Source organism: Malaya genurostris, chromosome 2 (assembly GCF_030247185.1).
Source record: "Malaya genurostris strain Urasoe2022 chromosome 2, Malgen_1.1, whole genome shotgun sequence".
NCBI lineage: Eukaryota > Metazoa > Arthropoda > Insecta > Diptera > Culicidae > Malaya > Malaya genurostris.
In genome coordinates this window covers 149765290-149780777 of record NC_080571.1, presented here as the reverse complement: position 1 = coordinate 149780777, position 15488 = coordinate 149765290, and the positions used below count along the sequence as shown (strand labels likewise).

At 38.0% G+C, this 15488-nt stretch overlaps 1 protein-coding gene across 7 annotated transcripts in view; it reads right to left on the bottom strand.

The window, feature by feature from the left end:
* The window catches only part of LOC131427484 (cadherin-87A), an 848175-nt gene that overhangs the window by 783760 nt on the left and 48927 nt on the right, over positions 1 to 15488 (bottom strand). For 5 of the 7 annotated variants that reach the window (XR_009229274.1, XR_009229275.1, XM_058590712.1 and 2 more), the window contains exon 2: positions 8818 to 8879. The exons of 1 other annotated variant lie outside the window; for it this stretch is intronic. Coding sequence is in view for 4 of the 6 variants with exons in the window: in XM_058590712.1 (XP_058446695.1) it covers positions 8818 to 8879 (62 nt within the window). In the remaining 2 variants the exon portion in view is untranslated. Of the gene's footprint in view, positions 1 to 8810; positions 8880 to 15488 lie in introns of all 7 variants that reach the window. One more of the 7 variants, XM_058590713.1, reaches the window with a different exon arrangement.

Genomic DNA, 15488 nt, shown 5'->3' with positions numbered 1-15488 from the left:
TTTTTTATTTACTTAATTTTTGATCAATTGACTGTTATTTCATTATTTATCATTTAATTTCTTCGGAAAAATCAGTAACCTAAAGATGAAATGATATTTCTCATGTAGAATACAGTTGCAAGATATCAATAAGGTGAAAAAAATCATTTACACACAATATTTGGTCATGTCTGATTGTTTCCTGCGTCAAAATGTGACTGGCCTATTTCGCCCCACCCATTTTGAGATTTTCAATCTCGAGGTTGGTGCACACCGAGTCTGAATGCATTCGTATAAGTATATCCCTACTTATACGAATGCATTCAGACTCGGTACCTCAAATCAAATGCGTTTTGTGACAGAAGGTAGTAGCTTTCGAACAGTTTATAAAATTCCTAGTGAAAATATTATGTTCCGCATTATTTTTTACGCAAGACCAAAAGTTACCATTTCCGACCGGCCTCTCTTTATGCCAAGATAGGTTAAAGTTAACATCTGTCTTCTTCAAAACATCATCGTTTTTTTTCAGTTATGTTGAATTTTCCAACATTATACTCTCTGAAGTATTAAATGCTTTTATAATGATTTTTCTTAATTTTTGTCCAGCATGTAGATTGGTAGAAGCGCATGTAGTACCAATTTATGAGCAGTTGGTGCCGGGTTGGCGGTTCAATGCATAGGGCGTTGGTCTTACAAGCCAGTTGTCGTATTTATTTATTTATTTATTTATTATTTAATAATGCTCATCTGACAATAAGTCTTAATGAGCTGCTAAAAGCTACCTAACAAGTTATCCTAACGGAATAAAAATAATTATGAACAACTTAGTGCCACATTAACCTGTGACGAAGCTGAGATGACGTTGTGACGAAGTGAAACAAATCGCTGAACTCGTTAAAGCGGCGGATCATTGCCAAAATCGGGCAGTTTGAAGCGTAGCTGGAAGAATTCTTAGTGTCAGTAGGATCCATAGTACTAGCCATCAGAGATGGCATTTAACCAGAGTGATACACGCTGGCGTCAGATTCTTGTCCACACCGTGGATGCAAAAAACGAAGCATCGCACAAAGAGGAAAGCGCACTTCTTCTCAGTGTCGAATAGACAGCTTTTGAGTGTGGCTTGTGGTTAAAGCAGCTGGCGCGAGTGAAACACTGTGAAATTATCTGCATCAACCTCAGAGAATTTATTAGCTAATGCTCTAGCACTTTGGTGCGATTCAGTGGAGGAGGTAAAAGGAAATAAACAAACACACTCATGACGCGTGCACACTTTATACAACAGTGGTGTATATATGTGAAAGGGAAGAGCTGTCGTTGAAGTTGTCAGTGCGAGGGGAGAAATTTTGCTTGCTCTACGTCACACAGAGGAGATGGACATCTCTGCTAGCCATGCAATGATTCTGTAAGCTAAGAATCGGCTGCGAAGTCTGTTGAAACAGAAAGGCCAAATTCCACAAAAGGAATGTAATGCCAAGACTTTGCTTTGGTGCCAGCGATACACGAAACGCTTCATTTGGTTATAAATTAAATCAAAATTACTAATCGAAAAATCTATTTACTTAAAATTATTACTTGTAAAGCTCATTTGAAACCACAATTTTTCTGATGTTTGCATGTTAATGCTATATGACGTTTAAGAGATATTTGATTTTGTCGTGAATACGACTTACTTTACTATGGGATGCCTTTTCAAAATTTACCCTCTGAGAGAGTGATAAGTTTTTGATCGTGAATATCTCATGTTGTATCTAACGAATCAACATAATTTTTGCTACACGCCATCGGAAATATGATCCCAATTTTATGATAAAATATTCAGTTGTGTGACATAATCTCAAATAATTCAAAATTAAACTTTTCTGAAATATTTGGTATAAACGAGTATCAAAGAGGATAATTCATAAGGCGCGTTTGCCTTTCTCGTATTTTTAAAGCTCATAGCTCAGTGATCTGTGGAAGGATTTATATAATCTAACTACCAATAGAATCGAAATTTTTCAACTTAAGCGTGTAAAGAAAAAGCATTGAAGTATTTCAATAGTACGTTATTGAAAAACCCGTCTCATTTGACCCATGTCAACACTAGCCAATCAGAACGCGTTCTGAAGAAGAGAACAAAATATCTGCTGCTGTACAACAAATCGTTCGAGGAAAATGTTCCGGACAGCGTTTAATATCGTAGTGAGTTCCACAATTTGGTCCTTCTGAAAGGCAGGAATGAATCCCGTACAGTACCCTGATAGTTTCTTTCAATGAAATGCAAATCCGAAATGAAATAATCGACATTAAAATTCTGTATGCGGCTATTTTTATAGCCGTTAGGACCGCCCATTAGTGAAAAAGCTTCAAACGAAATCAGGTAAAAACAAGCCTCTCAACAAAAATTGGATCAGTTTGGATTCTATCGCCACTGCGAGCAGATGTATTTTGTGTCGTTTGCAAAGCTAGTTTCGCTTCCGACAAGAGCGATTACGTCACAGCTGCCAGTCATTTGCATTGGTGAAAAAACAACGGTTTAGAGCATTACACAAAATCAGCCGTTCTAATGACTCTAAAAGTTTTCTAAGGAACTATTAGGATTTGTTGTCCGCAAATCGAAGGTAAATATCCTCAGTTTAGTGCAAATCTAGAACAGTTTGGTTAAATTTTTGCACTTTTCGCTGTGTGAAATTCACAGTAATCGAGATTAAGTGAAGCCTTCTTTGTTTTTGCGAAAAATGTTCCAGAGTTTAATGTCGTAGAGAATTACGCAATTTGACCCGCTAGAAACGAATTCCTACAGCATATTGATATTTTCTTTCAATAAATTATGCAAATCCGAAATGAAATAATCGACATTAAAATTCTGTATGCGGCTATTTTTATAGCCGTTAGGACCGCCCATTAATGAAAAAGCTACAAACGAATTCAGGTAAAAACGAGCCTCTCAACAAAAATTGGATCAGTTTTGATTCTATCGCCAGTCATTTGCATTGGTGAAAAAGCAACGGTGGAGAGCATTACACAAAATCAGCCGTTCTAATGGCTCTAAAAGTTTTCTAAAGAACTATTAGGATTTCTTGCTCGCAAATCGAAGGGAAATATCCTCAGTTTAGTGCAAATCTAGAACTGTTTGATTTGATTTTTGTACTTTTCGCTGTGTGAAATACACAGTAATCTAGATCAAGGAAAGCCTTCTTTGTTTTTGCGAAAAATGTGAAAAAGGGGAATGCTTGCATAATTCACACAATTGATCAACTAATTGATATTCGAAGGTGTTAAGGAATATGTCAGTTGTTTTCGTATTCACGACATCCAGTTATGTCTCTGACATTACGCACTCGCCTTTTTTGTCTTTTGCCATTTCTTATAGAACAATATATGCAATGACTTGAAAAATCGACTATCGAGATTAGTCGATTAGTTTACAACACTATGGGTCTCCGAAGTTCCGTTCTAAAGTCGGTTCCTCCAGCCATTCTAATACCTTTCTAAAGAGAAAGGCAAAACATATTTTTAGTTGTGTACTAGTGTTTCACGCTGGACATTTAGAACAACTGTTTCCGGAACCAGAATCGGGAGACTGTCACAGTTGCAGTAAGTTTTTAGGGCTATTGAATAGCCAGTATTAGAAGTTCGAATAGTTCTACAATGTGCTTCGTAAATTTCGCACTTTTTTGTGTCGTCAACTATATGAAGGTTAAACATTTCTATCTTTTATTACCCAGGAAGTCCTTCAGTCACGATTATTTTGTTTGGTTATTAGCTAAAGGAACTTGCGAAGAAACGTTATAGACATACACATACGCACATACATACATTTTACGTTTTCACAATGATTGCATAACGTTTTATTCTATACGAGAAAAGCAAAAACCCTTCTAATCCACCTAGTGGTGCGATAGTGCCTTTTTCTTGTCATTCAAATAGTTTCATTAAAACATTTGTAAGATTCTATCCTCGGTCATTAGTATTGTGAGCTTATCAAATTACCCAATAGTAGGTCTAAGTCTTTCTAAATTGATTTTTTCATTTTACATTGAAGAACACTGTTTCATGTTACATTGAAAAACTCTGGGATTTGTCGATTACGTCACATATAACATTATATCTCTAGAACCGGAAATGTTTGCCATAACCATTCCAAATCCGATTATCACTGTTCGCTTTCATATTAGTTTTTAGAAATTCGTTGAGTCATCGACGAGAAAATTTAACCGATGAACAATGTGTGGTTAGTCGGCTATGTCACGTAGACTATTAACGGGTGGCAACTAAAATTTTTCGAGGCCTGTATGCTTAACAACAAACGAACTCAGAGAGAAAGAAGACTGTATGTGTTAGCTAGCTCTCTCTCCTCGTCCTGCTAGTATTTTCAGTTTTGTTTATGCTTGCTCAGTTTTGCTTAAAATGTCGTCGAAACAAGAAGTATTTCGCTAGCGCGTTGTACAGTTCTACAAACTGCACAGAAATCTCGGCAAAAAGTATACGGTACAACATTTTAAAAGCGGAAATGTTGCGGCTTCGACTCTTTACCATATCCTAAGATCCCCAATAACTGCTCGCAAGAAATTTAGTGGAAGACCAGCCAAAATTATGGACGCAAAAGGGCTTCGTTCTCTTTCTCGTGCCTTCAACAACAAGGATTCACTGAGGCAACGGGATGCCTCAAAAAAGTTCAACTGTTCTCACCAGTACATCTGCAAAACATTGAAAAGAGTCGGTAAAAGGTGCCGAAAGAAGACACGAGCCCCAGAATATACTGACGCACAGATTTCAACGCTGAAGTCCCAATGTCGCTAGTTGATCAAAAATTATTCCGGAAAAAGTTTTATTTCGGGCGACGAAAGTTATTTCCCTGTTTCGTAGATTCCCGGAAACGATCGATACTATTCAATAGATAGTTCTATTGCACCTACGAACTTAAAATATAAGTGTAAACAGAAGTTCGATCATAAAGTGATGCTGTATATTGCCATTTCCGCGAAAGGTATTTCTAAGCCATGGTTCAAGCCCTCTGGTTTGCAATCAATCAAGATGTGTACCAGAACGAATGTTTGAAGAAAATTTTGATCCCGTTTCTTCAAAAACATCATGCTGATGGACGATACGTGTTTTGGCCGAATAAAACGTCATCGCATTATGCCAAAAAATCACAATTGTTCCTGAATACCCATTCGATCCCATTTGTCCCCAAAAACCACAACACGACAAATCTGCCTCAGTGTCGCTCAATCGAAGATTTCTTCGGAGGTTTGGGCTCTTTGGTGTACAAAAATAACTGGAGAGCCACGAATTGCAAGCAGTTGATTGGTAGAATCAAGAGATGCATCCGCAAAGTTGACATGAAGGCCGTACAACGCTCCTGTTCCGACATCAAGCGGAAGCTTCGCCGAACATCCGATTACGGACCGTTTTGAAATGTTCACTAATTTTTTTCAACAATGGACAATCTATCTTTAATTTCAATAAATCAGATCTTCTTTAAATATGTTTTTCTTTTTTTGACAGCTTAAGAAAGAAACTCCAAAATTTTAACTGCCAAACGTTATATCTTCAGAACCAGAAGTTACAGCCAATTGATCTTCGAACGTGATCAACGGCATAATAGTACCTTACAAACGAGCCTAAACGAGCAGGGATAATATATTCGAAAATTGCACACTCAAACATACATATACATACATTTTCCGATCTTGTCGATCTGAGTCGAATTGCACATATCACTATGGGTCTCCGAGGTTCCGTTCGAAAGTTCTTTTTTCCAGTAATTCTAATACTTTTTATTAGTATAAAAATAATATTTAATAGAGAAAGCAGTATTCGTCTCCCTAATTCCCAGTTTCTGACCTGTGTGCAATGGTCTATTCACTTAGTAGAGAAAGAGCATTTTTATTTGAAGATCGAATACTAAATAATTCAAGTGCTGAAAACTTCATTGAAAAGGTTTTGACCATAGGGCCCCTGCCAACGTAGTTACGCCACTTCTAACTATGTATATATGCTGTGTAAACTGGACCGTATCATAAGTTGTGATTAAACATATGTCTGTTAATGTTTCGCATTCGGTTTTCGAAAGTTTTGAATCTTGCGTCAGAATCAATAATTCAATCTTCAACGAAAATTTCCAACTAGCGATTCTCTCTTAGTGATTTCCGTAAAGGACCGAATACAATTTAAGTATAAGGCAGAGCGAAGAATTGTAGAAAAATGTACGGGTGTGTAATGTCGGAGACATAACTGGATGTCGTGAATACGATTAAAACTGACACACTTTCTTTATACTTCCGAATTCGAATTGGTAGTTGATCGATTGTGTGAATTGTGCAACTTTCCCCTTTTTCACTACTAGAATTTCAAACGATGCGCCTAGACTAAATTACAGATTAGTTACATTAAACATTCTGAAACGCAATTAAATATAATGAAATAACTAGATAGTTCTTTATAATAAAAATGGGCCGTATAGAGTACAGTGAAGTAAAATTTCGCATAATTCTTTGAGAGTATTATTATGGTTCTAAAAAGAACCGAATAGAATTATAGAATAAGGAACTGGACCTGAGTTCAAGAGCTAAATTTAGAACCAAGAACAGAAGTTCTGCTTTCATTGACGACTGCTCCACCTGACGATTGAAGTTCAAATGAGAGCACGACCAGAGCGTTTGAGGCTTTATACCACGCAAAAGGTCTGCTTTCATTGACGACTCCTCCACTGGCACCACGCTAAAGGTCTGCTCTCATTGTTGACGACCGCTGCTCCCGACGATTGAAGTTCAAATGAAAGCACGACCTAAGCGTTTGAGGCTTTATACCACGCAAAAAGTCTGCTTTCATTGCCGACTGCTCCACCTGACGACTCCAAATGAGAGTTGCGGCCAGAGCGTTTGAGGTTTTTAACCACGCAGAAGGTGCACTCTCCGAAGCTGCTGGTCCCACGACGTCTGCTTGCACCCAATGCACAAGAAGAAATGATCGAATTTCGACCACGGTTCCCCTTTTATACGCAGTCGGTTGAAGACATGTGCCTGACTACCTCAAAATCGTCGTCCTTGCGCGAAAAAGCCAAGCAAAAGTAAAGAGATTTCCGCGTTGTTTTCAAAATTTGAGAAAACTTAATATTTGAGTTGTTTGTGGTTATCTCACACTGTTCAAAATATTATCCTAAATTTCTGATCATATTTTTGATGGAATGGTGAAAGAATTATGTTGCTGCCTTTAATACAAGTCGAGATATTCACGATTAAGGGGCTGTCCATAAAAGACGTCACGCCGCAAGAGGGAGGGGGGTGTTTCATAAAACGTGACCTTTTGTGACAGGGGGGAGGGGGGGAGGTTTTTGGAATGTGCCGTCCAATATTTTCAATGAGCGCATTTTTGAAATACCTAATTATATTACTGCTTTGCCCTATTTCCTGAAAAAATCTTCACAATAAACGTTTACATTGTATAGGAAAACGTGTATTTGTTGATGTAAAAGCTTCTTCTTGTAAATTCGGAAATGAGTGATGCAGGAAATCATTTCTGTTGTGATCAGCAAACGTGCACGGAGAAGCGAGTAAATTAGCGAAATTATAAATTTTGCCTAATATGAGTAAAAAAAAAAGATGTCTTCAAACGGTTTAACTTAAGTTATGCACTGATAATTTTTTCAGTAATAGTATATCATAAGAATTTCTCCTATCTGATTCTGATGCAGTTTATTCAATTGTACTCCATTTGTAAAAGGGCGGGAAATCAACGATTTCAGACGTAAATCATGTCATGCCTTATCTTGATCATATGTGATTCTCCTCCACCAACATCAAAGCTTATCGAATCATCCAATGATTGAACTTACATAAATCAAGAATCATTTTAGCTCAAAATCACTACCCATTGTGTGACGGAAGATCAGTACCGATATTGATCGATGTGATTTAAAATTCACTGATCAACTGATCATGAAAAGATTCTCCGGCAGTGATCACGTTTTGATCTTTATTTTCTCAGCCCTGTACGCTACACTAAGGAAATATCATTCTTTATCTAAAACAATAATATATCTGTGTACCCCTAGGAGGAATAAAACAGTTGATTTAAATGTTTCATCAATTCCAACCAAATACTTTTGTAATTTATATAATTGATATTAATGAAATAATTCCGATGATTTTTTAGTTTTAGGGATATTTTTTAATCTAATGACAGCATGTAATGAATCGATTTTCCCCTCATATTTGTATGGTTTGTCATACATATTGAGAATGTATTGAGATGAATTTTATTTATTTTGAATTCGTAACATGTGACATAGGGGGAGTGGGGAGTCTTTGCTTCTGTGACAATTTGTGACAAAGGGGGGATGGGGAGTCAAAAATTGTCAAAAAAAGCGTGACGTCTTTTATGGACAGCCCCTAAGTTCTGCCCATTCTTCCATATGGCTAATTTTGAAAAGGCACCCCATAGTAAAGTAAGTCGTATTCACGACAAAAATCTCAATCTCACGTATTAGGCTGCTGTGAGTTTTTGATTTACCATATATCTGATTGAGACTGTTGTATTTAATAGAGAGAAACATCGAGCCGCCTTAGATGAATGACATCCACCGTATTGTTTAATAAACATAGCGCAAGCTCAACAAAGTCTTAGACTACTTTGAAATGCATTGGCACCTCTGAATGGGGCAACGTTCGTCCTTATACGAACATAAAACTGAATATAAACAACTGAATATAAATATAAGAACTAAATTTACTGCCTATTGAATGATACGCGTAGAAGACATAAAAATCAATTACATGCTGTTGATCAAAATACATAGATTTTACTTATACATCGCTACATATTATGATACTTGTTGTTTAACTTACCACTTACAATACTTATGCAGATGAGGAGTGAAAACTGAGTTTTGTTCATCACATTTGATTGGATTCCGGCTGAAATCAAAGTAATACTTTCCTGATCAGGAGTAGTTATGCATTGATATATATATATATATATATATATATATATATATATATATATATATATATATATATATATATATATATATATATATATATATATATATATATATATATATATATATATTTATATATATATATATATATATATATATATATATATATATATATATATATATATATATATATATATATATATATATATATATATATATATATATATATATATATATGGAACCGCAAGTGACGATTGGAACGCCACTCATCGCCCTATAGTCTCTGAACCGGAAATCGGAACTGGATGAATTTTAAGACAATGAGAGCTTCAATTTAAATCATGATTCGTGAAAATCGGTTTAACCGTTGTTACGAGATCGAAGTGAGTCCCGTTTTTGGAACATTTATTCCTTATACACTGGGATCTTTTTACGCGGTTTTTTATGTGGCTTCTTTTTACTCGGCTCTTTTTATTCAGATTTCGGAAAGTGAGGAGTGTATCGAAAAGTAGTTAGCAAAATTGATTATTGAATAAAAAAGCGAAAAACACATATTTTGACATCAGTTTCCGATATATTGTAGATAAATTACATTTTTTTGCATTTCACTGATTATATTGAAGAAAATCCTAGTTTCTGTGAAACTCTCGCACTTTGGACTTGACATTCTTCAATAAATTCTGCACAGTTCCTTTTGTGACTTTTCTATGGGCAGCTGTCCAGTTTTTTTTTAACTCCTACATGTATTGGGACACTGTACCTTCCTTCCGAAAGTGCCGCTTGACAATTGCCCAATACCTTTAAATTGGCCGAAGATCCGGACAGTTCGGTGGGTTGATGTCCTTTTCCACGAATCGTACATTATTTTTTGACAACCACTCTAGAACGGAGTTGGCGTAGTGGGCTGAAGCCAAATCCGGCCAGAAGAGAGGAGGAGCCTTATGTTTTCTGTACAGTGGCAGCATTCTCTTCTTCAAACATTCTTCCTCGTACACCTTGGCGTTAATTGTGCCCTTCGTGAAGAAAATCGACGACCGCAAACCACAGGTACAAATTGCTTGCCAGACCTTCTGCCCAAACTTTTCCTTCAACACCGTGGTGTCAGTGTCGTCCAGGTCCTGGTACACCGATTTCGTATAATATTGCGGTCCGGGCAGCGCTCGAGTCTTCCTTGGCGTAGGTTTCGTCGTCGATCAGGATGCATCCTGTCTTTATTCTGTAGAATCCGGTTATACAGTTTTCGCGCTCTTGGTTTGGCCTGAATTTTCTGCACCAGGGACTTTTTCGGCACCTTCTGTTTGTTGTACGTTTCAGGGAGTTCCACTTTTAAGTCCCGGCCGGGGCAAATCCTTCATGGAAAGGGTCTTACCGAACTTCTCGATAATATTTTTGACACTGGTGTGCTGCACTTTCACCCGTTTGAAATTTCGTTGTACGTGACACCACTTTCTGAGCACCAAGTGTGCAGAATTTTCTTTCGCGTTTCCGGATCAATTCGACTCATCATTGAAACGATAAACCGCAACGAAACCAATCGATTGCGCAACTGTTATTGACATGTAAACAAACATTAACTAAATTTAAGCCATTTCAGAATAATAACTGTTTGAATATTGCTAACTACTTATCGATACACTCCATATGCGGTTTTTTTTACGCGGATGTTACGCGGTGGCGAACAGTTTAGCATGGTTGTTTTCCAGCATTCTTGCAACATGACCTGCTAACCGTATTCTTCCGGCTTTTGGATGTTGGGTTTGCTGAAGAGTGCTGCGAGATCGTGGTTCATTCTTCAACGCCACCCGCCGTTCTCTTGAACACCGCCGAAGATCGTCCTTAGCAGGCGTTGCTCGAAAACTCCAAGTGCTTGCAGGTCCTTCTCGAGCATGATCCATGCTTCGTGTCCGTAAAGAATCACCGGTTCTATTAGCGTTTTGTACATGCTACATTTCGTGCAAATGTGTGATTTCTTTTTGACCGCAGATTTTTTTTAGCCGGTAGTAGGCACGACTTCCACTGATAATGCGACTTCATATTTCACGACTCACATTGTTGTCAGCCGTTATTAAGGATCCGAGGTAAACAAATTCTTTCACTACCTCGAAGGTATCTCCGTTTATCGTGACATTACTTCCTAGACGCATTCACCACCAGCCCAACATTTACTGCTTCGCGATTTAGGCAAGAGTACAACTCTGCAACCATTCCAAAGCTTCTCGTGATAATGTCCATGTCATCCGCAAAGCACACAAATTGACTGGATTTCGTGAAAATCGTACCTCGGCTTTTAATCCCGGTTCGTCGCATTACTCCTTCCAAGGCAATGTTGAATAGTAGGCATGAGAGTCCGTCACCTTGTCGCAGTCCCCGGCGAGATCCGAATGACCTGGATAGTTCACTCGAAACCCTCACGCAGTTTTGCACACCGTCCATCGTCACTTTAATCATTCTAGTCAGCTTCCCAGGAGAACGGTTCTTATATATATATATATATATATATATATATATATATATATATATATATATATATATATATATATATATATATATATATATATATATATATATATTTATATATATATATATATTTATATATATATATATATATATATATATTTATATATATATATATATATATATATATATATATATATATATATATATATATATATATATATATATATATATATATATATATATATATATATATATATATATATATATATATTCGCGTTTCCGGATCAATTCGACTAAGCAGGCTATGGGACCATAATACCTTTTATTTGAATCTTAGTTTGTGAAAATCGGTTCCGCCATCTCTGAAAAAAGTGAGTGCATATTTTTTTACATATTTTTGGTACATATCATCCTATAACTCTGGAATCGGAATTCGGATCGCTTCAATAGCAAGCTATGGGACAATGCGACCTTTCGTTTGAATCTTAGTTTGTGAAAATCTGTTCAGCCATCTCTGAGAAAAGTTAGTGCATATTTTTGTTACATACATACACACATACTCACACAGAAATTTGCTCAGTTTGTCGAGCTGAGAAGAATGGTATATGACATTCAGCCCTCTGGACCTCGGTGAAAAGTCGATTTTCACAGTGATTGCATAGCCTTTCTATATGAGAACGGCAAAAATTATGTTGTTGGGTTAAGTACATCAAGAGATATTCACGATAAAGTTCTGCCCATTCTTGTACAGGGTAAATTTTGAGAAGGTGCCCCATAGTAAAGCAAGTCGTATTCTCGACAAAATCGCCACCTGGAAGAAATGGAGTGTGAGAAAATGGAACTGCTCTACCGCTCTCAAGAAACGCGGAAATTCTTAAACGAATCTCAACAAAACCCGCAAGGGTCCTGTGCGCGAGCCGAAATGTGCGGGGATAAGCACGGGAGCCTTTTAACGGATGGACATGAGGTGATTAAAAGGTGGTAGCAGCACTTCGATGAGCAACTTAACAACGCAGAGAACGTAGGCATGGAGGTTCAAGATAACGGTGTAAACGACTAGGTCATTGCAGCAGAAGACGGAAATGATCCAGTTCCCTTACTGAGGGAAGTTAAGGATGCTATGCACCAGCTCAAAACCAACAAAGCAGCTGGTAAGGATGGCATCGCTAATCAAGATGGGCCACTAAAAGTTAGCCACGTGTTTGCACCGATTAAAAGTCAGGATCTTGGAAACCAAACAGCTCTCGGAAGAGTGGAAGGAAGGGGTAATTTGCCTCATTCACAAGAAAGGCGACCAATTGGAATGCGAGAACTTCCGAGCGATCACAATTCTGAATGCCGCCTACAAAGTGCTATCTCAGATCATTTTCCGTCGTTTATCACCTAAAACGAATGAGTTCGTAGGAAGTTATCATGCCGGTTTCATCGATGGCGGATCGACAACGGACCAGATCTTCACCGGGTCCCAGGTCCCAACGCATCACCTGTTCATCGACATCAAGGCGGCATACGATAGTAGCGACCGCATAGAGCTATGGAAAATTATGGACAAGAACCGTTCTCCTGGGAAGCTGACTAGAATGATCAAAGTGACGATGGACGGTGTGCAAAACTGCGTGAGGGTTTCGAGTGAACTATCCAGGTCATTCGGATCTCGCCGGGGACTGCGACAAGGTGACGGACTCTCATTCCTACTATTCAACATTGCCTTGGAAGGAGTAATGCGACGAGCTGGGATTAAAAGCCGAGGTACGATTTTCACGAAATCCAGTCAATTTGTGTGCTTTGCGGATGACATGGACATTATCACGAGAAGCTTTGGAATGGTTGCAGAGTTGTACTCTTGCCTAAACCGCGAAGCAGAAAAGGTTGGGCTGATGGTGAATGTGTCTAGGAAGTAATGTCACGATAAACGGAGATACCTTCGAGGTAGTGAAAGAATTTGTTTACCTCGGATCCTTACTAACGACTGACAACAATGTGAGTCGTGAAATATGAAGTCGCATTATCAGTGGAAGTCGTGCCTACTACCGGCTAAAAAAAATCTGCGGTCAAAAAGAAATCACACATTTGCACGAAATGTAGCATGTACAAAACGCTAATAGAACCGGTGATCCTTTACGGACACGAAGCATGGATCATGCTCGAGAAGGACCTGCAAGCACTTAGAGTTTTCGAGCAACGCCTGCTAAGGACGATCTTCGGCGGTGTTCAAGAGAACGGCGGGTGGCGTTGAAGAATGAACCACGATCTCGCAGCACTCTTCAGCAAACCCAACATCCAAAAGCCGGAAGAATACGGTTAGCAGGTCATGTACGACTTGCTTTACTATGGGGCACCTTCTCAAAATTTACCCTGTACAAGAATGGGCAGAACTTTATCGCGAATATCTCTTGATGTACTTAACCCAACAACATAATTTTTGCCGTTCTCATATAGAAAGGCTATGCAATCACTGTGAAAATCGACTTTTCACCGAGGTCCAGAGGGCTGAATGTCATATACCATTCTTCTCAGCTCGACAAACTGAGCAAATTTCTGTGTGTGTATGTGTGTATGTATGTAACAAAAATATGCACTAACTTTTCTCATAGATGGCTGAACAGATTTTCACAAACTAAGATTCAAACGAAAGGTCGCATCGTCCCATAGCTTGCTATTGAATTTCATTCCGATCCGAATTCCGATTCCGGAGTTATAGGATGATATGTACCAAAAATATGTAAAAAACCTGTTTTAATCCACCTAGTGGTGTAATGATGCCTTTCTCATGTACATATAATATTGTGGTATTCTAATCAAAAATTTTTGAAAGAAACCAAGTGATTGTTTATGCATAACATACAAAATAAAACAGTGCTTTGATTGCGTAAGCCATCCTTAAGAGAAGGAAATGGTTTCACTATTATATGCACTTCCGGCACCGGAACCCGAGAACCGGTATAATCGAAGTCGGTTCGTACGGCCACCAACTAACATGACACACAAACTCTTCTAATACGCACCCTATAACTCCTGATTCGGAAGTCGGATCCGGAAGAAATTCAGGAATTTCGTATGGGACCGGGAGACCTTTCATTTGAATCTAAGTTTGTGGAAATTGGTCAAACCATCGCTGAGAAAAGTGAGTGAGATCCATTTTGGTATATATGACCACTATTTCCGGTACTTCCGGAACCGGATACCGGGAACCAGGACAGCCGGAATCGGTTTGTTTAGTTGCCTACTGATAATGACTATCGATTTGTGTAGTTTTGAGACCAGTTTAGAAAAATTTTCACGTTTTTGCTTCGCCGGCTTAAGTGACGGTGTACAATATTGAACACACTTTACCCTATAATTCCGGAACCGGAAGTCGGATTCGGATGAAATTCAGGAATTCCGTATAGGACCACGAGACCTTTCATTTGAATCCTAGTTTGTCAAAATCGGTTTAGCCATCTCCGAGAAAACCTAGTGAGATTATTTGACACATACACACACACACACACACACACACACACACACACACACACACACACACACACACACACACACAGACATTGCTCAGCTCGATGAACTGAGTCGAATGGTATATGACAATTTTCACTAGTCGGTTTTTCAAGTGATTGCATAACCTTTCTATATGAGAAAGGCAAAAATATGCACTCACTTTTTTCAGAGATGGCGGAACCGATTTTCACAAACTAAGATTCAAATAAAAGGTATTATGGTCCCATAGCCTGCTATTGAATTTCATTTGAATGAGACTCCCAATTCCGGAGTTATATGGTAATTTGTGAAAATTTGAGAGAAAGTTTCACTCAATTATCTCTGGAACAACTCAACCGATTTTCTCAAATTAAGATTCAAAAGAAAGGTCTTATAATATCCTAAAAAATTGTAGAACATTTTATCTGGATCCCACTTCCAATTCCGGAACTAAAGCGTGATAAGTAGAAAATTACCAATTTCGTTAGTATTTTTCCAAGAACGATGGTTAAAAACAGATAAAAATCACTTCGATTTCTCTGTAATGCTTGAACCGATTTTCACAAACCTTGCTTTGAATTAAAGTTCATACTGTATTTAAAGCTACTTTGAAATTTCATCCGGATCCGACTTCCGGTTCCGCAGTTACAGGACGATG